This window comes from Micropterus dolomieu, linkage group LG03 (genome assembly GCF_021292245.1).
Source record: "Micropterus dolomieu isolate WLL.071019.BEF.003 ecotype Adirondacks linkage group LG03, ASM2129224v1, whole genome shotgun sequence".
NCBI lineage: Eukaryota > Metazoa > Chordata > Actinopteri > Centrarchiformes > Centrarchidae > Micropterus > Micropterus dolomieu.
The window spans coordinates 3,808,546-3,834,852 of record NC_060152.1 but is presented as its reverse complement, the minus strand read 5'-3'; the positions used below and the strand labels follow the sequence as shown (position 1 = coordinate 3,834,852).

Here is a 26,307-nt window from a genome sequence, read left to right as displayed (position 1 = left end):
GTGCCACGCGTGATTTCAAACCATGACGTCTTAGTGTATTACCAACAGTAACCTTGGAAACGGTGGTCCCAGCTCTTTTCAGGTCATTGACCAGCTCCTCCCGTGTAGTTCTGGGCTGATTTCTCACCTTTCTTAGGATCATTGAGACCCCACGAGGTGAGATCTTGCATGGAGCCCCAGTCCGAGGGAGATTGACAGTCATGTTTAGCTTCTTCCATTTTCTAATGATTGCTCCAACAGTGGACCTTTTTTCACCAAGCTGCTTGGCAATTGCCCCGTAGCCCTTTCCAGCCTTGTGGGGGTGTACAATTTTGTCTCTAGTGTCTTTGGACAGCTCTTTGGTCTTGGCCATGTTAGTAGTTGGATTCTTACTGATTGTATGAGTTGGACAGGTGTCTTTATGCAGCTAACGACCTCAAACAAGTGCATCTAATTTAGGATAATAAATGGAGTGGAGGTGGACATTTTGAAGGCAGACTAAACAGGTCATAACAGGTATGATTCTCGCTTAGGGTGCGAGAGGTCCCGGGTTCAAATCCCGGACGAGCCCTCAGATTTTCAAGAACATGAGCAAAAAAAAAATGTAATTAAACAACAAATCATATAAGTTCACCTTTCATCGTTAACATGTCAAACATACAGAAACAATAATGCAACCTGACCTCGTAGATTTCTCACATATCTCATGCAATGTTCCTTCTTTTTATAACTGTAAGATATGTTATATAATATGCTTTATTTAGCATCATTGTTGTGTTTTAGCTTCATTCATTGTACATTATACTGCAGCAAATGCTCAAATATACTATAAAATGCCAAACAGTTCATAGTCTGTCGTAACCTACTGTATATTCTTATACTGCTATAGTTTAACGTCATACAGCTATAGTCTGTATAGAATTGATATAACGGTTTGAAATTGAGCCAACATATCGCATTGTTGCATAGTTGCAAAAACATATCTGCAACTGTTGTAAATAGTAGTCCTGTTACTCACAGTATCAGCTTGAGACCGGTAATTGAGATAGCGGTCTGAAGTCCCAAAAACGACATCTCCCACTAGTCCATCTATTTCCGCTCCTGCGCACAACCGACAGGCTCCTCCGTTCAGCGTCAGTGCCATGACAACAGGACGATGGCTGCAAGTAAGAGGCTGAGAAATGTGATTTTCGTGTGAACGAGGAGTAACAAACCATCAACTTTTACAGACTGACTCGTGTACGTCAAGGTAAGAAAAAAAACGGGTACAAACCTGAACGTGTTTTGTCATCAGCGGAGGATGTTCTGTTCTTGACCTGCTAGCTTGTAAGTATCCAGGTAACTTGGAGAGCTAGTTAATTAGCCCGCTAAGCTAACGTTAATTCAGCCGGCTTGGTGTTAGCTGCAAGTTAATTTACCTTTCAGGATGCATCGAGTTGTAACCGACCTTAGACAGCTCCTAAAGCGTGTGATTCATTTACGTGAGTTTTTTCGTTGCTCAGTGATAAGGGGCGTTTTTACCATGACATGGGTCCTCCAGGGTGTCAAACAATAAACCCACAGGTGTGTGGTCATGTGCTATCAAACCCAAGAGTACACAAAGTTTAATACCAACCAAGTGATTAAACTAGTTCGTTTCTCTTTCTCGTTCTTGAGAGTCAAATCCTCCTTACTCCTAACATTGTGTTGTGTCAGTTTTTTCCCTGAGTGATTTCTGAAATACTTAAAAATGCAAGCTGAAAAGAACAGGTTCAAATGACATCTCATTACAGTTTCATTTAATGTGGTAGAAATCAGTCCAAACACCAAAATGCAATTTAAAAAGAACATATCCTAACTGATATTACATGGATTATATGATATTACATGGATATTAGAGGGAGGTAATCTGGTTATTGTGATATTTTTTCTGATATAGGCTACTGTCACACCCTGGTAGTGTTTGTAACTTGTTTGTTATAGAAAGCAGCAGCTAGAAACGCTGCACTTGTGAAATGTGCTTAATCAATTGACGTGTCACTGCCAGTGTAAATTTGTCTTGACATAAAACAGTGTTGTTTAGCAGCAACATCCACCAGAGTCTACAGGGAGATCAGGATGTCTTCCATCACAGGGGGCCGACCTTATGTTATATATTATCAAGGCATTGGCCAGATAAATGTAGATAGTTATTTAATTAATTAAAACATTTCTGCCAGCTTGCTTGCAGGAAGCATCGGTTGAGGCAAATTCTGCAGCTAATTGATTTAAACAGGATAGGAAAAGTTGCAAAAAGTGCAGGTGATGTGCAAACAGATTGTTCCAAGGAAAGTCAGTGAAGCACAAAGCGCAGCAAACAGCTCTTTGCCCTTATGAATGCAGCAAATATTTGGTATTTTATTTTGTTTGATATGTTTTAAAGTGCCGTTCTTCTCAGGTTTAATAATAAAAGAAATTTACTGATAGATTTCTGTACGTCCTTTTAAACATTACTCTTTCATGTAATATCTTTGTAGATGAAGGTGTAATATTCCTTTAACAAATGCTCAGGTCTTTGTCGCAGTATGTAGGAGGGATTCCCTCTCTGGATTAGCTGCCTGTTCCACCTGCTCAGCACTTAGCAAGTAGAAAAGCTGCTTGCCCCCAGCAACCCCCTCCCCCCCTCCCCCCCTCACAAAGCTCACTCTGCCATTGGCTGCTGGTGTCAGCCTGGTGCACAGAGTACTGAAAGCCTCCTGCTCTGGCGGATAGAGTGGACAGTGGTCCAAGCTGTCACCATGCCATTGTCTCGAGCTCCACCTTTCTGCTCAAACTAATTATCCAGTGTTTTTTCTAGTGACGAGAAGGTTGGTGGTTTGATTCTGTGCCAGGAGGCTAGAAAAATAATGCTTGCCCTTTCATCATCACCCACTGTTGGGGTGCCTCTATATAAAAGGCAATAAATCACCAAACTACTTTAACAGGCTGCTCAGTGAACAGAACACAATACTGTGTGCTGAAAGTACATTCATCGATTGTTTGTCTTAACAATGAACTTGTCTTTTTTTTTGATAAATACTCTCTTTCTTTGTGTGTTTTTGTTCATCTGTTGGTCGATCAATAGCTTATCTTGCTACACAACTGGGAGGACTATATTCACTTGAAAAATGACACTACAAATTACAGAGAAACAGAGCAACAGGACAACGTGTGTCTATGTCACCTTCAGAAGATGATCTAACCCGTTCCCTCTTTTGTCATTCTCTGTCTGTCCAATCAGAGGCAGCATGTCTCTGTTCAAGGCCCGTGATTGGTGGTCGGCAGTACTTGGCGAGGGGGAGGAGTTTGACCAGGGATGCCTATGTGTCGGAGACGTGGACAACAGTGGCACTGGACATGGTCAGTGTGTAGACAGGAGGTGATGCAGTGTTCAGAATGCAGGACCTCGCCTGAAATGTGCCCATGTTGAGGTTTATACATTATGAGTGCCTCTTATTACACCACTTTCAACCTACCGTGTGTCTGTTGTTTGTAGTTTATGGGGTTGTGCATGCATACAAAATGCATATCATAGCCTATGTTGGCAAGAAAATGACAATTACATGTCAAAGATTTTAAGTCATACTGTACTGTACTTTTATTTGCCCTTGTGCTGTGCTTTGTCTTACACCCCCAACCCCCCTTTTCAATCTGAAAGTTAACTGCTTTGTTAAACTTACAAACTACTACTTCTTCTTCTTCTGTCTTTATTTAAAAATAGAAATTCTGTAACACTGTTGCTTTGAGCTCATGTTCTCTTAGCAGTGACCGTGTCAGCAACACTCAAAATCAAAGCAGTGACAGTCTGGCTGTTACTCCACACTTAAATCTTCCACACTTGTTATCTTCTGTGATTATAACTTTGTAGACAAGGTGGTGGTGGGCAGCTACATGGGGATGCTGCGAATATTCTCCCCACATGCCGATAAGTCCAGCGAGGGAGTTCCGGTGGAAGCTCAGCTTCTAGAAGTCCAGCTTCAAAATGCCATCATCCAGGTGGAAGTGGGCAAGTTTGTCTCGTAAGTAGACCTCACGTAGCTGGGGCAAGGTCACTGAACGGTTAAAGTACATTTGTACTATATATTTTTCCCCTCCTAAATTAAGATGAAATGAAACGTGACATTAAATTTGACAGCATGATTAATAGCACACAGTAAAAGCATTTTTGTGATTGTGATTAGACGAAGTTTACATTTCAGATGTCGAATTGAATATCAGAACATTTTATTCAGATTGTAGTAGATGTTAAATGCTTTGGAATGTTTTTTTGTTTCCATGGACTTTTTATTTAGATACTAATGGGTACTATTTGTTCTACTATTAGTTTCACTCTTAACACAGTGCCACGCTTGATAAATCAAGTCACCACAGATCTGTGCTCTAACACCAGGATCATTGATAGTGTTGCTAATCTTTCTCTGCCCCCTCTCCCTCCCTCTTGGCTGCCTTCCTGTACATGAGCACTTCACCCGTGTTAATGCTTTGTAGGTCAAATTGGCATTAGCCTAATGTCCTCTGCCAGGAAGCAAATTTAAATCACTGTCTCACAAATGCACAGCTCTACCATATTGTTTTAAAGAACTAAAGGCAAAAAGAGTAAAGTAATGTAAAAGCGCTTTGAGTGGTCAAAAAGACTAGAAAGGCGCTATACAAATACGGAGCATTTACAAGAGGGGGTAGTCAGCAAAGTAAACATCATATCTTGTACCATCACCAGTTACCAGAGTGTTTTCTTCAGATTGCTTGTTGGTTTCTAATGTTTGTGATTTGTAGTTAATGCTCGTATTTGAAAGGGCTGGTTGTTAGCGAGTAGGTCAGAGGTCATTGTTGAAGAGGACACAGAGCTGTTGATTGACTTATTGGTATGCTGCAGAAATTGAACTATCGGACTTGGAAATTACAGGCCAGCTACTTTGTGCGCTCTTTTCAATGGCTAGTTAATGCTCAAAGTTTACCAGCCGCTTAATAGGTTACTATTGCTTTTTTGGCTGGTGGGAGAAGTTAATCTACCAGCCTTTAGCATAGGCTGGTTGCTGGTGCTAATTTTGGACTCTGGTCATGACCTTCTGTGAATTATGAGCATTCATACCATAGCTTGTAATATAGCCTTACTCTGAACTACCAGGCAGAAACGCCCATTCATAACTCATCACTGCTTTTTCATTCACAGAAAAACCATCCCTGCTGTTACTTACAACAACATTAACATATGCTTTTTATCACCCCGCGATGCACGCTAACCTAAAACCACCATGTCAGGAGTTTCTCTCCCTCATCATGATTTACCACGATCTATCAACCACCCAGTGGCCGAAGCATGGTTGTGATTGTAATGTCAGGCTAACCACTGAGTTGCTAGCATAGCTGATCCTGACCTCCTCACAGTACAGGTCGAGCAAAATGTGCAAATGCCTCCAGTAAAAATTACTTATTTTGAAGTGAAGATGATTAAGTGACCACTCGCAGCCAAAAGTATTTGAAAGTGGGGAAGAAGAAAGAACGTGGGATGAAAGGAATGATATGGGATGACAGGATAGTGGTCATACATTACATAGTGGACAATTTTCTCCACTTTATACTTAGCTAAGCACAAAATGTAACACACTGAACCTAGTGACCTTTTTATAAACCCATTTTTGAAACTTTTTAGAACCTGTTTAAGCCTGAAAACATCACTTTAAGTTGTTCTGATCTTTAAAGTAGCAGAAAAAAGAGAAATGATAGGATAGATAAATGTATGGCACTGACATCTGTAGTTTTGCAGAATTATCATTAAAGACATCAAGAAAGATAAAGGAAACTTTATTCAGAATGATGTTCTTTAACTACATTACATGTAAGTACATACATGATCTACTGTGCAAAGCGAACATTACACAAAACATCAAATGATATCTTACTAAAAATCTACATTATACAGACGTAGAAGCCACGCAAATACAATAAATCGATGTGCCTTGGTTTGTTATGACAATACACAAAAGTGGCACACAGTGTAAGACTGACAGAAAGACATTAGCAATTTGTGAAAAACAAAGCCTGCCCTATTAATTTCAATGAGGCCATACGTTTACGCACAAGTGCTGTATATATGTATATTTGTCCATTCAAATATGTGCAAGCACGCATTGCTTTTTAATGTGGATATTTCTACTTTTTACCTGGCAATTGTTACAACAGGGAATAAAATTATTGATCTATTTCTCAAAAGTGAGTTTCCGGATGGTATTTTTCCACAGTCCTCTACCACAAAAACACCAATAAAATCATCAGTCAGTCGCAATAAAAATGAGCCCCCAACGACCAGAACCAAAAATACTACAAAGCAGCTTCACCACGTTCAACCCCAACAAATGTATACAGTGTAAGCACGGTTCACTCCCAGGAGAGTGGAACCTTTGACCTTGTTTGCACTATACGGTTTAGAGTTTCCGGTACCTATTTTTTTTAATGAGTATGTACCTTAAATTCCCTTTAACTGCCACAGTGTAAAAAACAAGGACTGTCTCTACTGCTTCTGAATTTCTGGCAAGTACTTGAAAGAGTGCACACTCATTTCTTCAAGCCAGTCTGAAGTATCTATTAAATTAAATTATTAAAATAAGCACCTTTATCTATTAAACTACACAAGACATTGAACTCATCCTGACAGCTTTACATAAGCTATTGATTTGAACACTCTTTACCTTCCGTTGCCTTACTGTGGGTGCACAGGAACCTTTCAGAAAGTGAGGTTTCTGGGAACAGCTCTGGTGGTTTGCCTCGAAGGCTTCCCACATCATCACGCTGGAAGCAGAATCCAGCTATATCAGTCTGTTTGGAAGACGTTGTGTTTAGTTACCTGCGGTTTTCGGCGCAGCATTCTTCAGAGGCTGGTGGGCATTTTGGAAGCTGACCTCGACAGAGAAGCACGTTGTAAATATTGTCAGGGCAGACCGAGGTGGGCAGATGGTGAAAGGTTTTGTTTCAGCACTGACTTGAGTGGTTTCCCGAGGAAGAAAGAAAACTTGTGGGATCCAGTTTTTCTCCTCCCTTGTTGTTCTTCTCTCAACAAACACTACAACAGTGGTTGAAATTTAGTAAGACAGAATTTTGTTCTGGGTCCAAAAAGTGGACAGATTCTTTCTCTGTGGGTTTGTGGAAAAGTAAATAAGTGAAAATCCAGGATCAGCATCACTCAGACCATCACCTACACCTCAACCATAACCAGTGTTTCAAAAATCAACCAGCTGTTAGAGTAATTATTTTAGAAGTATAAGTTAAAATATAAGCGTATGCCACTCTTGAGCTGAGAACATGGGTTCAACCACAGTGGCAGGAAACATCTGCCCTGCTGAGGAGTCTTTGAGTAAGAAAACATTTTGCATGTGGACTTTGGAGAGAGAATCAATTGATATCATGACTTTTGGGGAGGGAAAGAAAGAACAATGCTGCACTGGATGAGCAGTTCATTCAATATTTTCATTGTTATTTTTGAACAGTTTTTTGTTAGTTTAGAACAACATTTGTAATGAAATGTCAATATGAAATTGATTCTATAGCAGACATAAAGTTGTTTCAGTTTCGTTGGTTACCATGTTATTAACCTCTAGTTTTACTGTTTTTAATAATGATTTTGTTTGTGGTTGTAATATTACTTTTGTGTAACGTAGCTTATATTCCCTTTTTCAGGTGTTCAGAGCTTCTTCATCTGGCTGTTCTTCACCCCAGGAAGTTGTCAGTCTACTCTGTTTCAGGTAACACACAAACATAAAAGTTCTAGTGTGGCTCACATTCTGCTTAGTGCACCTGTAGCTGCTCGGTATTCCACGTGGATCCATCGTCTTTACTTATGTTTTACAATTTACTTTTTGTCATCATGATTGTTTGTACTGTGATTTTCTGTTGTACATCTATTCTGTATACACGACATCTATTGCATGTGTCCTTTTTTTTTGTGTGTGTGTGTTTTAGGCACTGCAGGGAATGTGGAGCACGGCGACCAATATCAGCTGAAGTTGGTTTATGAACACAATCTGCAGAGAACGGCCTGCAACATGACCTATGGCACCTTTGGAGGGGTCACAGGTATGACCGACATTTGAAATGCTTTGCTTGATGGAATTTGCCAGCTGTCTGTTTTTTATTTATTTTTTGGTACGACTGAACATGCTAATCTACATTCATCTCCTAGCACACTGATCTTTGCAACCAGGGTCTAGTACTTGCTCAGATGATTAGAAAATGCCAAAATTATGTACAGGTCAAAAACACATCCCGGCTCTATAATTAAAACTTATCTTCGGCCTTCATTAACAAAAACATCTGGAGTGTTAGCGATGTTGCAGAATATGAAAACATCTTTGAATCACACAGGAATATTTGTGTATAATTACATCTCTTGATGACACCTCTCTGTGACGACAGTGGCATACAGTCAAACTCATACATGCAATGAACACTATATCCTCCAGGATCAGTGGCTGGTAGAAGGTACTTTTACCAGCTGTGTGTGTGTGTGTGTGTGTGTGTGTATGTCCACGCTGTTGTTGTCTGTCTATATTTGTGAGGACCAATTTCAGTTTTAAACCTCAGGAATAAAGACATTTTTCCAAAGTGAGAACAGTTTGGCTGGTCCTCACTAAGTTTAGGGTAAAGGGTTGGGGTTAGGCATTTAGTTGTGATGTTTGAAGTTTGGTTTAGTGCAGTGCCAGGCAATGCATTATGTCAAGGAGAGGCCTCACAAGTGTGTGTGTGTGTGTGTGTGTGTGAACGTCTGTGCATGTGCCTTGGCAAAAGTGGTAATTGGCAGCACTGGACAAATACATAAAACTATAAAAGTCTCTTAAGAGGAGCAAAGGATGGAAAGAGAGAGAGAGGGAGAGGGGTCATGTAGCTGCTCCCTCTCCAGTCAATTGAGCTTTTGGAAAAACCAAGTAGGGGAAAGCCCTTACGTAGTCTGCATCCAAGAAAAATACACACACAGACACACACACGGGGAACCCCCTTTAAAGCTGAGAAAATGGCATTTCCAAATAAAGGCTGTATTGTCAAGGTGTGTGTGTGTGATGAGAGAAATTGCCAGACTCTGTGGCCTGGCATGATGAACCCTTCATTCACTCCATGTTTACTGAGTGTGTGTGTGTGTGTGTGTGCGCTTGATTGATAGAACAGTGTGGGCACATTAAAACCAATACCTTGGCCTGTGCTGCATGCACGTGTCTAGATCGGACCGTGAACCTGTAATTGTGTCTGTTTTCACGTGCTGTGCTCATAATACCACACTGTACAGCAGGTTTTGGAGATGTCATGCAGGCTCTCATGCCCACTCTCACTCTCCAACAAATACACGCACACACACACACAAGTGCAGTCTTTGTTCTTGACATACAGACACATACTTAAAGGTTTTTACATACGTAAATGTAAACAAATCCAGCAACAGCATACACACACACACACACACACGTATACACTGACACTGTACATTTACCCATTCATCCACACACGTGATAATCACTCACACACACACACACATATATATATATATATATATATATGTATGACAAAAATATTAGTACACTTTCCTTTCCTCTCCTCTCTCTAATTGATGTCATCCTCTCCCGTCCTGCTCTTCCCCGTGACCCCTCTAGATGGTGGTGCAAGCCCTGGAATTGCAGTCACTAAAATTTAATGAATGGGATCCTCTATTGCCATATGCAGGGAAATTCCCACCATTTACCCACCTCAGGAGGGAGGTCAGAGTTCAGCCACAGAACAGCACCCTTAAATCTTGTAGGGACTTCAAGGACTCTCCAGCAATATAGCGATGTTTGTAACCAGCTCCTCAGCTTTAATCACAGAGCTTGGTGCAAGCAAAACCCAGCATAGTATGTCAGACAGTTAAAACTGTTCTTTTTTTAAACCCAAACTTTAGGTTTTAATAATCTATAATGAACTAGACTAAAAAGCAGCATCATAAGAGATAAATAACAAGATAAATAAATAAAAAAGTAGAAATTAGCCTGTAATCACATCAAAAAGAACTAATAATTTGTGTGCATATATTTTAACTTTTGTTGCATTGATGTTGCGTTCAATCACTTTGCTTCATCATCAGTTACCTGCCCTCCTTTTTCTGTTTGTAGACCCCCCTTAAATCTTTACCTTAAACCCAGATAGGTAAATCTATTCAGTATAAAACTAAATATCTTTTTTCCTATTCTATTTAATAATCATTCAGATGTTTTTTTTAATATAAACCTCATATTGCAATGTCTTCTTTTTTCTGCTGCAGTTTTTCAGAATTGCAGTGAAACGATCTTTGCTTTCTTCATTCCTTCATTGAACACATTTTATTTGACATCAGCGTAACAGAAGAAGTTGCTTCATGTCTCGTCCTTGTTAAGGTCAGATGAGTTGTTTAGGATAGAGCACAGAGTGTTTGAGTTGGGGACACTGCTCCCTGTTTGAGCTTTCCTCTTTGCCTTCTCCTATTTCACACAGTTTACACGAAAATGAGGTGATTTTATGGTTGACTGGTAGACACACACACACAACACACACTCGTAATGATTTACAGACACATGTAAAAGCGCACATTCATGTACAAACAAATACAGAAAAAGATATATCTCCACAAAGAAAACACACACTAGCACACATGTTTACTGAGTACAAAGTGATGGTCATGCAGCCGAATGTCCGAATTGTGTGAGTGTATTTCTTCAGCAGACAGTGTGTGTGACAGCACTCAGTTCTCTAATGTTCAAAGTGTATGTTTGGATTTGGAAAGCCTTGAGAGTGTGTGTGTGTGTGAGAGAGAGAGAGAGAGAATGTTTTTGCAAGTCATGTCTGCTTTTACACGTGTGTGTGTGTGTGTGTGTGTGTGTTTTTGCAAGTCGTGTCTGCTTCTACACGTGTGTGTGTGTGTGTGTGTATGTGTGTGTGTTTTTGCAAGTCGTGTCTGCTTCTACACGTGTGTGTGTGTGTGTGTTTTTGCAAGTCGTGTCTGCTTCTACACGTGTGTGTGAGTGTTTTTGCAAGTCGTGTCTGCTTCTACACGTGTGTGTGTGTGTGTGTGTGTGTGTGTGTGGGTCTATAATAGCAGCCATTTAGCAGTGCTGTAGGCGCTGTAATAGCAGCTCTGTACTAATACTGCTCTAATAGCTGGGCTGCCTTTGGGTTTGGGTCACATTCAGGCCACACACACACACACACACACACACAGACTCTTGAGCATGGACTGGCCATTTCAAGCTTTGGTCAGAGGCATATAGATATACATACACACATAATGACACACAGACACATGTACCTACACACTCGCTCTCTGTCTCACTTACACACAGAGGCAAGGCTCTGCCCACTGCAGTGTGCGGCCAGCCTCTGTGCTTTGTTGGCTGCTCTGTGTGCTTGTTCGACATGTCTTATTAATGACACTAATACAGGCCTGTTTCCTCCGCTGTGTCTGAGCGGCGGCGCTCTCATACAGGCCTCTTTGACACGTTATACCTTGGTGTGGGCGTGTGAAATTACATGTGCACAGTTGCTATTATGGCACAGCCTGGCTCTCATTTTCAGTATGTAGCACTTTTCTCATTATTGATGATACAGCGCCGTGTCAGGCTGTCTGAGTGTGTGTTGTTTTGACCCTCTTTGACCGCTGCTTTTCAGGGTGGGAAATGTCCACCACACACCTGACAAAGTGTTTGTCTGGGAGGACGGTCCACTCCTCGGGTATCCTGCTGTTTTTGGAGTCCTGATGAGATGAAGCATATTTATCCCACCTACAACCCAACAACATATATCCCCCCCCCCCCCCCCCCCCCCCCCCCCCCCCCCCCCACACACACACACACAAATGAGAAGAATCAGAACTAGGGTACAAAAAGATGAAGAAACAATTAGTCGAATCATAATACACAGCCCTTGTGCTAAGAGATACTGTCAACACTACAATTTCTTGTGTAGTTCCAGAATTTTCCGCATTAAGGACAGTTATACAGGAACAAACAGCAAATACTCGTAACCGCCATTGTGAAATGAAGACAATCGGTATGTTCTCCAAGAAACACTCACTCAACAAAAGTGCTTGGTGCCATAGGCAAACCCAAACACGCACACACAGAAACACACTCTCATGCATGAATGTATGTAAATCTTTCTATTATGCAGAATGCAACATTCGCTGTTGGTTCATAATCAAACATTGTCTTATGCACAATTCAGGGCGTGTCTGCGGTGTGAAAGACCTTGTCCTTCAGCTTGCTAACGGCCACCCTGCACTCGCTCATCACTCAAACACACACATACACACGTGTTTACACAGAATAGGTGTGTAGGAGTGTGCGGCTTTTCTGTCTAAATCCTTGGTGATAGATGTCAAGTGTGTATATGAGTGAGTGTATGTGTGTTGCGCTGTAGGTGGCTGTCTCCCTGACCTCTAGTTGATGGCGGTGTGAGTTTTAATAGCGCGTTGAGGCCTAATTATAGTTCTCTGGTCACACAGCCCCACTGCTTTATGGCCGTGTGTGTTGCTGTGTTTGTGTGTGTGTGTGTGTGTTAGGGCTTAGTAAGTCCTCCATCAGGCCTTGCATAACAAATACGCTCATGGACACATTCATACCCAGAGCCAGGTGTGTGTGTGTGAGTGGAGGTGTTAATGGAGATATCAGATTCAGCCAGAGGGAGAAACACACCTCACAGCACAACACGACATCATGGCTGAAATGAAACAGAAGCCCGTGCATGTCTTTCAGGATCATTGGTGCTTGTATTTAAACACTCAAAAGTTTGAAACAGCAGAGTCTGAACAGTCATAAAACTGAGTAAGTAACCAAGAAATGCAATGCCTACAATGCATTGATAGGAGTTCTGCTGTTGGATGTTTTATTACAGAGAATGTATGCAACCAATTACCAAAACAGTCATACAGTCTATCATCGTGTTACGGTATAGATGGAATAATAGTGAACATAAATGTTTCCCCTTTTTGCGGGGGACCTCTTGGAACTCCGTAAAGGACCCCTGGGGATTCCTGGACCCCACTTTGAGAACCACTCTATAGGCATTTGTGGTGTCACACACAAAAAGTGAGTTGTGTGGAGAACGGAAACGGAGGGCTTGGGAAAGACATTCGTCTACTTTCACACCTCCACACACCTGGCCAGTCGCTGCGTGAAGTGGGAGTGATTGTCAGATGATTGTATTTAAAATCAACCCAGATTCATATCAGACTATTACTTTTCAAGCTGTGATTTAAGATTATTTTTATTACATAATAATCTCTTCAAAAGCTGGTGTTTCTTTAACCGATGATTTAAACAATCAATTCCCAAAATAGTTGTCAATCAAACTCTTTGTTGATTGAAAACTAAATGTTTAAGCAGTAAATAAGGCATTGGGAGTGTACATGTGCTACTGTTTTTGCCTGTATCCCTAAAGAAGCAGTTGCGTACTCAAACAAAAAGTAACAAACATGTACTTTGATGCTTTTTGCTTAAAAAATTAATGTTCCTCTGTAGGTGCAAGACCCCAGCAACAAGGACATTTTTATGGAAATTCCATATTGTCCATAATTTTATATCTTAGATACCAACAGTATGTGATTGCTTCCTAAAATTTGGTCTTTATGGGATAAGAGTGCCTGAATCGTCCCTTTTGTCACCCCCATCAGGTCACCACTCCCTGTGTATCCAGTCCATGGATGGCATGCTGATGTTCTTCGAGCAGGACAGCTACTCTTTCGGCAGGTTCTTACCTGGTTTTCTTCTGCCTGGCCCGCTGGTCTACAACCCCAGAACAGACAGCTTCCTCACCGTTTCCTCTGCACGACAGCTGGAGAGCTACAAGTAGGTTTTTTTTTTTTTTTAGAAAGCCTCCCTAATCTTTAAATACAATCGATAATCTGTCATGCTCACTCATTAATTAAATCATGGGATGCACAGTGAGTAAAAAGTTTGTTTTAATATTCATTAAGTGGTAGCATTTTTGGTTCAACATGAGAAAGGACAAATACTCTATTACTATTTTATCGTACTTAAACAGCAATACAACATCCTTACATGTTACAATGACATTTATTATAAGTTATATGTTTTAGGGACATTTCACGTTTTATTCCAAAATGTGATAAACTTTACCTACTTTTTCTCAATTCTTGCTTAAATGAAAGCATATTCTGCTTGTAAAGTTATAAGTCATGAAAACATGATGTTTTTTTTTTTAGTATTTCAGATAAGTTTAGTCAACAGAAATTTCCCTAACTGAATGCACATCACTTTTACAAGTGCTAGTCTGTAATCTGTAGCAGCTATGAAGTCATTTGAGGTAACCCAGTGTTATCCACCTTCTTCAGTATCAGCTGCTGATGGTTAGAGAGCGGCAATGACTATCGCTTTACCATCTTACTGCTCTAACTGCAGAGCTCATCTGGATGGACCAAAACAGATACACACAGGCACAGTTTGATTGGAAAGTACCTCACTTTAATGTAAGCACACGCACACTTCCCATTTCCCTCTGGCTGAGGCAGGGAGAGCTTTTAGAAGTCTTACAGACTGTGTAGGCGTACGGTATGCGTGTGTGTAATTTTCTCTCCCAGCTGTTTGTTATCTGGATGCCCCCCACCAGTATCAAGAGATTCTCCAGACTAGAAACTGACTTCACTACTCTCCCTGGACACATACACAGGCACAAATGCAGCCCTGTGATGCACATTCTGTAGTAAATTACATAGAGCAGATACTGAGTACCTTTACATACACTGCATTACTTATAGAAACAAGCTTGTTATTTCCATTACAATATGTTGCGTATACACCGTGAGCTAACGTGATATCTCTGGCTTAAATGCATGCTTTTAAAAACTAACTCATTACTGCACCGTTGTCTTCACTTTGGAAATAAATGATCTGAGTTAGTTTGTCTGGTGACTAGAACCTACTGGTAAACATTCAGTAGAAATATAATTCATTGGAATGAAAGCTGCTCTAGTGCATTAGTGTCTTTGTCTGGCTGAAACACATGAATGGCTGTATGAAAGTAATACTTGCTGAAACAGTTAGTCTATCGACTAATCTTTATTTTGAAAATATAAGAAGAAATGTGTTGGCTTCTCCCTCTATCATGTCATTATGAACTAAATTCCTTTGGGATTTTGAATGGGCCGATATAGCTATAACCAAGGTTGGTGGTTCAGTCCTCAGCTCCCAGTTTTTGTGCATGTCTAGAGACTAATTAAACGTCATAAATAACAATTACATTTTGTACGATGGAATGGTAAAAGGAGTTATTTAGGAGGTGTTCTGGCAGGACTGAGAACTACTGCTCTCTGCGATACTTAAAATAGCCCTGAAGAACACGCTTGTTGAGTACACACAATTATAGCAAACAATAGCATTAATGCCCACAGACACCGCTAACTTTGGTCACAATGAAGTTCCTGTAGTTGCTTCACAATAAAAGTATTTAATGTAAATCAAGAGCAACAGGAAGTGACTTTAACAGTAATATATACAGCTCTAGGAAAGCATTAACATTAAACTGAAATGCTTTTTGATCAATTTCTAATTGATGGGTTGATGGCCCCTGGGTGATAATGATAAGAAAGGAAATCAAAAAAAATTAACCTTCTTTAGTATTCTGTTTGAGATATTTCTTACAACCCTCTTAAGGATCAGTACACACAAATGACAAAATAAACATTCTTACTTCTTGTGGTATCTAGCCGTGCTAGAGATTCACATCTTAAAAGAAATCTTGAGGAGAGAGACTTTTATTGCGCCGGGCGCTGATGTGTTATGGCTTTACCAACTGTTATATACAGTTTATTCCATATCAAATGACGGAGTCAGGGTTTCACTGAATGTTATACATTTAATATCAGATGACTGGTCAAACTGTTCTGCCTCCCTCAGTTTATTTAGCCTGTTGGACTGTCTCCTGCCCCGATGAATGAGAGCCTGATTTGGTTGCTGTGTGTGTGTGTTGGCGTCTGCTTTGAGATTTTAGTTTGTGTTTATCCATGACACAGAGCGAGTGTATGCGTGTAGCGTGTGTTTGTATAAAGTGTGTGTGTGTGTGTGTGTGTGTGCACGCTCTGTGTATGTATATGCTCATATGATGTATATGTTGAAGGTAAATGAGTGTTTGTTTGTGGAGTTTTTCAAAGAGATCCTCTTTCACGTAAATGAGAACACTGTTTCCTCAACCACAGTGTCCTACAATCTACATGGTGACTGATACCGCCCACGCACGCGCACACGCACACACACACTGCTGCACACACAGTCAAGGCCCTACCAAAACTTTGTCCGTGTGTGTGAGAGAGTGCACTGTGTTCACCGCAAACACTTATAAATGGCAAACAAAAAAATTCAATATTCCCAGGTGTATGTCACTGCCAGCGGTGTGTGGGTGTTTGTGTGTGTGTGTGCATGTCTTGTTCTCACTCCTCATTTGTTAGGCATGCAGGTGAATAATCACATTTTTGTGGTTTTTCAATGTTTCTCTTGTACAGACAGTGCTTTGTGTGTTTTTTGCTTTCATAAAACTTAAATCAACTACCTGTGGATGGAAGTGGACACACACATGCATGTACAGTTTTAATTCATTAATGCTAGTAAGACATCTAAGTGTAGGGTGGAATAGAAATATCAAAACAGAGTGAAATAATACTGTTAGTTTATGGTGTTATTTTAGTATTATTAGGTTGAATTTAATCCGTTCTCTCAGGCAGAAGTCGGCCTGTCGATCCAGCGAGTGTTGCTTTAAAAGCATAAAACCGCTGACATGTTAAATATATTTTTTAGTCCATTTTCTTCCCCAGGAAATGGTCACGGTGTGATGAAAAGGTTTCTCTACGGGCAGTCATCCATAAAGCAGCTCGTTAGGCTGCTCACCGTTTCTAATAGAAGCTCAGCGGGTACGGCTTCTGTACGGATGAGTTCAAAACTATAAATCGTGTGTTGTATTGCAAAAATCAAAGTTTAGAACACTTCATTTGCTGTTTTATACACAGTGTTATGAGGAATTAGCGTCTCACTTTTAGGGTCGCATATAGTCAGCTTTATCCAGGTATAAGTATATAAATATTATTCAGGCAATGAACAATTTATTCTTCTATTCCAAAAAAATTTATTATTTAAATAATTAAATAGAAAATAAACAAAGTGGTGGAAGTCATAGTCTTTTAAAGTACACTTTTTCTTTTACTTTACCATAAAATATGATCAGTAATATGGCGTTTGGGTGGCTGAGTCCCCTTTGATGTATACAGTACTAAAGATGTGTCCCAATTCCATACTACATACTAATTTTAAACAGGTTTCCAGTTTGGGTGCTCACACTGAATGCATGAAGAACTAATGATACTCAAACATGACAACAGTCTGCTGCCACTCTAGCAGCTCTGTGAGATGTCAGCGTGCTAACATGCTCATAATGGCAATGCTAATGTGCTGATGTTTAGCAGGTAATGTTTACCATGTTATCATCTTAATTTAATGTGTCAGTATGTCAATATTTGCTTATTAGCACACAAAACACAAAATACAGCTGGGACTGTTAGGCATGTCATTAATTTTGCGGGTATTTGGTCTGGCAAATAAACATTTTGACCTGATGATGGACCTAGATGAAACATCAAGTTTCTGTAACAAATTTTCATGGCCATCCATCTAATAGCTGTTAAGACAATTCACTCTAAGCCAAAAATGTCAACCAGCTGGTGGAGGAAAAGTCACTAGATCACCAAAGTCATTAGGATTCATCCTCTAGGGACCATGAATGTCTTTACAAAATGTCATGCCAATCCATCCAATAATTGTCGGGAGACATTTCAGTCTGAAATAAATTGATGGACCAACCAACAGACAAAATGACCTTGACTTTCCTAGAGCCGCATGCGTAGCTAAAAAGTCTAGGTATACACAACACCTTACGTTTGAGTGTGCTGTTGTACACTGTGTACACACATTATGTGTGTGTGTGTGTGTGTGTGTGTGTATATATATATATATATATATATATATATATATTGTAAACTTTCCAATAGTTATAGTAATGACATGATCAGTAACACTTCACACAAGTGCAGAAGACAAGAGTAGAATTTAAAACTTGAGAATCATTGTCTTACTGAATTCTTCAGGTAACAGGTGCTGTTTTGTGGTGTCAGTTTGTCTAATTAGTTTTCTCATATCACCCAAGTTTTGTGTAAACTACTAAACAAAAACATGCTAAAGGAGAAATCTGTGTCTCCTGATGTAAAGATGGCTGGTATAATTCGCGAGCAATGCCCAAAATGTGGCAGCCATATTGGATTATGGTCGTTAGGATTTTAGGTAGATTTCAGACCTGCCAGCTTTGATTAAAAGCAGGTTTGTGGTCCACATATGTAATACTGACTGAGAAAACTGAGTGGATAAATCAGCAGTTATGTAGTGTTTGGGCTGCGGTTCGGAGTCAGGCTGGGTCGGGTTGTGAGCTCTCTGTTCATCCAGGTGTTAGAAGAGAAGGATAGATTCCTGCCAAGCTGCTTCCACTGCCAGCTTCTTACTGGAAAACTCCTGATGCTGAAGATGCCAAAATCAACTGACCACAGATCAGTCTGACCACTTTATCCTCAGCTATTTGCCAGCAGCTCACTGATTAAAACTGATAGACCGTAGTTCCGGGGAATAGCAGCAGCTTGTCGACTGACCTGACAGAAGCTGTAAAAAAGAGGGAGAATTTAAGACGCTAGCTGTGGATTTTGTTAATATTGAACATGTTATACAGTGTTTGATTTAATTTAAATGTGTATAAATGATATATACTGGGGTTTCTGCCCTGGCCTTGTGGATGAAATTTCTCTCAGGAAAAAAATGGTGTTGTTGTGGTTATGGGCTAGTGGTAAAAGAAGTAAAATTTGTAACCAGAGAGTCACTAATTTGAGTTTGTGGAATATCTGATGGGAATGCTGAAGTAAGACAGGCTCCCTGCACTTTGCAAAGTATGCTTGAGCAAAACATTTCACTTCTTGCAACACCAGCAGCCAATACTGACCCAATGATTCAAAACAGAAGTAACTAATTGTGTGTTTTACTTGTCTTAAAGGTCATCTAAAGGCAACAAAGTTATAATGTTGAAAAAGTCAGTCAGTTCTAAAGAATAAAAAATTAAATTTCAAGAATTCCCTAATATTTTTTGTATCATCTGAATCATCGATTGTTTTCAAAAAATATTTGAATCCTTGCAGTGATACACTTTGAATATAGTTTTGATACTTTTACATAACTTGTTGTGTGTTTGCAAAAGCAGCTCAAAACAGCAACTTACATATGAAAAAGAGTTTCAGCTACACTGACAGGAGATTGAATGTAATCCACAGACACTCATTGTGTTTGTGTAAGCAGCTATCTTTGTCTCTCTGACTCCCAGATATGAGACTCTGGCCGTGGCTACAGAGGCAGAGAGTCGACACGATCCTGATCTGCCCCTCAAGACCGGAGGCAAGAGGCTGATGGTGAGTCCTAAACACACCAAATACCAGAGATAAACTTAATACTGACAATGTGTGTACGCTAAGATTCTCTGGTCGTAAATGCAGCTTCACTCAGACATATGTGGAGTTTTGTTTTCCCCCAGTCAAATGTAAACAACAGAGAATATAATCCATATTTTGGAAAAATGTTCCTGGGAGTGGAAACCATTCTTGGCAACGCTTACAGGAGCAATGTTTTTTGGGTTGAGCATGTTAAAGGTCCGACAAACATTAATGCGCTTTCATATAGAGGGAGCAAACCCATCCTAACAGTCTCGGTGAAGCACTGCTTGAGGCACTAACATTTAGCCCTCGTGTCACCTGTTAAGACTACTGTGCCATTAACAAATGCTTTTTCAAAATATTTTGATAGTCGTTTTTGAGAAATGTATGTCAGTTGGCAGCTAGTTCATATTCAGATTTATTGTCCTTTATCTATATACAAGTATACAGTTGAAATGTTCCTCTGGGGCCAAGACATTACATGTGTCACTCTGAGTATATGTCATGCTTGTTCCTTTGAAATGGAAGAAATGAGGGAGAGAGCTGTAACTGTGTGTGTGTGTGTGTGTCTCTCCTCCAGCCTGACTGGACGTTTATCCTGGGAGAACAGGCCCTGGATCTCTCTGTGCCCTCGTTCTCCCACTACTCCTCCTCCATATTCGTTCTGGGTGAGAGGAACCTCTACTGTCTCCGTGACACTGGCCAGATCCGCTTCATGAAGAAGCTGGAGTTCAACCCCAGCTGCTTCCTGCCCTACACTTCAGGTAAACCAGGACACTGAATCTTTAGCATAGGCTTAGGCATAAGTAGTGCAGCAAGAAAAACCTAACTATAAAGGGATATTTCACCTTTACAGTCCTCATGTTCTTCCTGTCCTACAAGAACTCCTACCTGTTCCGGTTAAGGACTAAGGACGTTAACTGAATATGTAGGAATAAACCTATAGTACACAGAGCAATTGAAAGGGGTAGGGAACACAGGTTATAGAGTTTTAAAGATGCTTTAAATCCAAATTAGATTAGAATCTTAAAGGCAGTGGTTAGTTTAGAGACAGCATCACTATTCACAGGGGTCAAAGTTGACAGGGCATGTTAAATAATTCTCAAGTACAGTGCTCACATTTCTTAGCCCTTAGCATTTGGCAGCTAACGGAGCAAGAGAACTTTCTGAAGGGTTTGGATGCATGACATTGACTCACAGAGAAATGAGCACAGACACTGCAGGGAAAGTGTCAGATTTAGCCAAGCGCTGGTAAAGCTCTGATGTGTTCAACCTGGAGTAAAGAAAAGGGCAGCAACACAAAACTCAGCATGCATCGGTGCACCTGCCACAACCAAACTATTGAAAATAAGTGAACAAATACACAACAACGTACCCAAACAAAGTATTCTTTGCAGTGGCCCAATGCCACATGACTGGCTCTGCAGGAAGCTGCTTTTGGCAGAACATGATGGAATAACTGGAGTAGCTCTGCTGCATGCATTAAAACACAGACTGAACACACTGTAGTATATAAACATATGGTCCAAGATGAATGGATATGTATGGATGGTATGTAACATAATACATACAGATATAGATTGATTGAAAATTCATATGATATGTTGTTGCTGTCTAGTGAATATGTGCATCTCCATGGTAATTTTTCAATTGACATTTTGGTTACCTTCATGTACAAAACAGGTTTGGAGGAAACTGGTTCATAACAATTAATTTAGCCATTATGAATATGCGGGATAATGAAATCATAGACATTACTGTGCGTAATCCCACATGTATGTATGTGTGTGTGTGTGTGTCTGCCGTATAGTAACACGACACAGCTTCAGACCTGTAATAGGTTCCAGACTTGAACACCTCTCCCTGTCTTCACCTCTGATAGGAATGGAGAGGGAGAGTGAGACTGATTATTTATAATGTGATTGTGCAGCTGTCTAGTAATTCTTTCCTGTTGAAAAGACATCACATCTGAGGTGAGAAACACTGGCTACTGCTGGGCACAATGGACAATTTTTGGTTTTGTGTGTGTTGCAATTATCCCACTGTGCCAACAGATCTTGAAATGGTCTCACGTTTACACACTTCTCATCCTGTTAGAGAAGGAGAGAAAGGAGGCAGGAAACAGAACAAACTCATCAGTTGTATCAGTCTTGCTGCTCTGCTTGGTGTTAAAATAATTTGCCCTGATTAACATAAAACCCATCTGCATGCTGAAACGTATTACTTCTATCTGGGACATTTCATGTCTGCGTTTGTGCTTTCTTTATGACCAATGTGTTTCTCTCCAGTCGAAGTGTTTTTGTTCAATTCTGAAAAGTCTTTGATTATAGTCTTGATTAGACAAGGGTGCCTATAACTGCAGTATACCCAGTTGTACCCTAATCACTCTTTGTTTCTGTCCAGTTTACACTGGCAGCCAGGGACAAAAGCTTTGAAGTTGTTTATTTTTTGATACAGAAGAAAAATGGTATAAAAATTCTCTGCAGCCTGATTCTTATCACCACAAGCAAAATTAATCACCCAGATATGGTTGGACCTCCAGAATGGTCCTTAAATACAGTAGAAAAAAAGTTCTGTGTACACCCTTTTGAGCATGAAGCAATAAACAACCTTTTTATTAGCATTCTTTATAGCAACAAAAATGTTCTGTCTGGTTCGGCAACAATGTACTATAGAACCATTTTTTCTGAGAGTATTATGCTTGATCTGAAATACACTAGAGAGCTGAATGATGGAAAAAGTAAATAAAAAAAGGATGTGAATAAAAATAGACTGGAGGGAGGATTCAGAAGGGAGAATTGATGGAGGTATTGTAAGACTGGCCAAGAGCTTTCTGCTGATATCTGTTTTCAATTTTAGAATTAAAATATCTCAGCATTCAAAGTGCCCTTCACTATCTGTTCCAGACATTATTTAGATTATATAAATTGCTCTTGGAATTCAGCTATAAATTCAATACATGATGTGCCAGCGAACAAAAGTAGCTTTTATTGGGACATGATTCCTGTCAGCAATCAAAACGGCATAAAGATTCCCACATGGTTGGAAGGCGGCAGCCCCCAGGATCACACCGCTGCCGCAGCTGCAGTCTTCTTTGTCCATGTTTGGGCTTTGGTTTATTGTTAACAGGCCAACATTTAGTGACACTGTGGCTGTCAGAGCTGCCACCTGCCATTCAGTAAAGAATAGAATATTTTATGGTGCAATTTCATTTAGTGGATCACCACAGAACCCTCACAGTTGAAAGTGTAGTGCAGAGAAGGATAGACAACAGTGGTCTCTTGATTGTTTCCTAAAGCTTTCCTTCTGGCCTTCAGCCTCACAGCTGCCTCTGCTGGACCACTGCCCTCACTCTCCCTGTCTGCCTTCCTCTGTCGATTTCTTTCTTTCTCAAATAACTTTTATTGGCTTGACTGCTCATCAGAAACGCTCTAGTTAAGCTCCCACATTCAGTCCACAATGAGATACTAAATCAATCGGTTTGAAATAAATTTATGTGATCCCCACTTCTAGAAACATGACAAATGGGTGACAGATGAATATGGATTAGGGCAAGATGTCTCACTGGTTGATTTGATTAGTATGAAAGGAGAGAAGGAGGAGAAGGTTGGGGAAAAAGACAGGAGGAGTGGAAAGCAAGAGTGAAACTAGGGAAAGCTGGTCGAAAAATAAAGCGAGAGAGGATACAAGGTTATGAATAAAGAGGAACACTGAAATCGGAGAGGAAGAGCAGAAAGGTGAGGAAGGAACAAGGAGTAAACGTAAATGAAGTAAAGGAGTTTGGGGAGAGACGAGGAGAAGGTAGAGCGGTCAAAAGAAAGGCGAAAGAAAAGAAGGGAATGTGACGATACGAGCTGGAGATTGAAGACTTAGAGAGGAAAGCAGCTGATGTAGCTCGCCTCGGAACGTAGATTGGACCTTTATAATTAGGTTGAAATTATAATGCTGATGCTGAGATGGAAGGTGTGTGTTTGCTTTGATGTGGCACCAACACACACTCTATCATTTTGACCCCTGCACTGTACCACCCTGCTGACCGCTGTTACTATATTATAACTTGTGTATTCAACTGTGTGAGTGAGGCGTGTTTGTTTTGCGTGTGGCCGTCACCTCAGATCTCTCTAGGTGGTAACTGCACCATTGGTGGGATTAACTGGACATTTGTGTGTGTATGTGTGTGAAACATAAGGAGTAAAACACAAGTAGTATTTATATTTAATGTTTCAAGCCATGAGTCACATACGAAAGTGTATATGTAACTTTAGTTATACATTATATAAAAGCTGACCTTGTCTTAAAATGAAAGATCTAAATGGCAAAATTCTATATACAAACCAGATGTTGGATGTAAAGAGATTTTTTTTTTTTTTTTTCTTACAGGAGAGTACAAGTTGCACTCGTCTTAAAGGGCAATACCACCCACCACAGGAATTTGTTATTTCTGTGCACCACTTTTTTCCAAAACCAAAAATCGGAGACAAAACCCTTGAATTTGTGCTGCTATGAAACTGAGGCTGGGTTTCTAGCCATAAGACATTAAGATGAATCATCACAGCAAAGTGAAGTTCATAATGTAATGCTTCTAACGGGTATGACAAATATATAAAACCTCATTTGGTTATTTTGTTATCAATCATTTATTATTTTATGGCTTTAAATAAAATGGGATATGGGCCAGTAGAATTATTCCTTTTGGCATGTCAGTACTGTCATACAAAAGGTTTACCCACAACCAGTACATACTATTCAAAAGCTTGCTCAAACCTTGTACCTGGAAATAATAATATCCTGCAACGTATACAATTACACATGCATTTGTGTATTACAGTTGTAAGTGAAAGGAAATGAAGAAAAGAAGGGGGAAACTTTTGATTGTCTGTAACAGAGCTTGATTTTTGCATCCTCAGTTAGCTAAATGTAAAAATGTAATTAGGACAATTATTTTAACAAGAACACAGTTTTTCCTATCATGAACACCTGGTGTAAATAGGCTCTGTTCTTCTGTCTTAACAATTTTCTTTTTCTGATCTCGTTTAGTAACGGATGGCACGACCAACCTGTTGCTTGGTAACCACACCAACATGCTGCTGGTGTACCAGGATGTGACTCTGAAGTGGGCGGCCCAGCTCTCCTTTGTGCCTGTGGCCGTTCGTGTTACCAACTTCCCGTGAGTACACCCTCCAACATCTGATGTAAGAGTTTCCTCTGAGATAAATTTGACTGAGAGGTACTGACAGTTGGAACCACAGTGGAAGCAAGACAGTTTCTTCAGGAAGCCCTTCATAAAGGACTCATTCCTATAGCCTTAAGGACGGATATGCTAATATTTTGAAATTATGTATTCTATCTAATAGACATAGAACAAGATAACAAAAAACAACTTCACAAATGGTCCTTGTGATTTGTGGTTCTGTGATGGGGAACATTAAAGGTTCAGTGTGTAATATTTTGGAGGATCTACTGACTATACTGATATGCTGACTGTGGTGTATAAAGACCGTACATAATTAACGATAATTTTTTTTCTTATCTTAGAACAGGGGTTCTTAACCTTTTTGAGGTTGAAAATATTTCGCGATAAAAAAATTCAACTCTGGGCAGAAAAGTGCCCGACCTTATTCGCAACAGTCTGTCCCTGGCTCATCCTAAAATAAGCCTTAAACAGACCATCATTAAGACAAAGCCCCTGTACCAACTGGTAGGCTACTACCAGCGGTGCCCACACGGATCTCCCTTTCCCTGTCTCCGGCATGTTTGTAGGCTACACCTCTCACACTCAAACAGTGCCAGTACAGGCGCCTACGTTTGTCATTTTTTTATAACAGATGTTTTTAACAACAAAAGACACAGACCTGTGAGTTGTGATCATGTTTCTGCCAACATGACCGTTATTACTTAGCAGCAAACCAAAAATTGCAGATCGCTGGCGCTATAATCTTTGATTAGACTGACGGACAGCTGATTCGGTGGTTGCCTAGCAACATGATAAAAAGGCAGCGCTTTGCTCTTTTCTTAATTCAACCCAAAAAAGGCATTGCTGTAGGGCCTCGCGTTTTTGAACCTGCAAAGCACTTTCTCTCTTATCGGGGCCTGATTGTTCTTGGATTAAACCGTGCAAAATATTTACAGTGTCCACCCAAAAGTAATTCCATTCACAACTATAGTCCGTCTAGTTATTTTTAAGTTGTTTTTTTTTCTATTTTTCTGGCTGTGGCTGGGTGGGTGGGTACTGTCCTTCAGTATCCTTCGGGCTCTGCATAGGCACGTCACCTCACCGATATCACTGATGTTGCGGAGATGGGTACCAATGATCTTCTGAGCAGTTTTAATCACCCGCTGCAGAGCCCTCCGGTCCTGGGCCGTGCACATCCCATGCCAGTTTGTGATGTTTCCAGTCAGAATGCTTTCCATTGCTCCTCTGTAAAAGCTGACAAGAACTTGGCATGGGAATTTGGCCTTCTTAAGCTTCCTCAAGAAATAAAGTCGTTCTTGAGCTTTCTTCACCAGCGTGGAGATGTGAGACGACCATGTCAGGTTCTCTGTGATGCTGATTCCCAGGAACCTGAAGCTGTTCACCTGCTCCACCTCAGCACCACTGATGTAGACAGGAGTGTGTCTTTATCTCCTTCTTCCTAAAATCAATGATCAGCTCCTTCTTAAGTCTTTATTGGGAAAAGAGTAATAAAGTGTATATGGGACATAAAGAAGAATAGAGAACTTTGATTTGTGCAACATCATATATATATATATATATATATATATATATATATATATATATATATATATATATGTGTGTGTGTGTGTGTGTGTATATATTTTGC

The 26,307-nt window shown here is 40.2% G+C and overlaps 1 protein-coding gene across 1 annotated transcript in view; it reads left to right on the top strand.

Moving 5' to 3' along the window:
- The first annotated feature begins 1,191 nt into the window (after window positions 1–1,191).
- LOC123968364 (protein PTHB1-like) overlaps window positions 1,192–26,307 on the top strand; it is a 42,266-nt gene continuing 17,150 nt past the window's right edge. Inside the window, exons 1-9 of the mRNA XM_046045084.1 lie at window positions 1,192–1,228; window positions 3,218–3,336; window positions 3,845–3,995; window positions 7,648–7,712; window positions 7,930–8,043; window positions 13,634–13,808; window positions 19,381–19,465; window positions 20,067–20,250; window positions 24,524–24,653. Coding sequence (XP_045901040.1) covers window positions 3,225–3,336; window positions 3,845–3,995; window positions 7,648–7,712; window positions 7,930–8,043; window positions 13,634–13,808; window positions 19,381–19,465; window positions 20,067–20,250; window positions 24,524–24,653 — 1,016 coding nt within the window. The 5' untranslated portion in view covers window positions 1,192–1,228; window positions 3,218–3,224. The remainder of the gene's footprint in view (window positions 1,229–3,217; window positions 3,337–3,844; window positions 3,996–7,647; window positions 7,713–7,929; window positions 8,044–13,633; window positions 13,809–19,380; window positions 19,466–20,066; window positions 20,251–24,523; window positions 24,654–26,307) is intronic.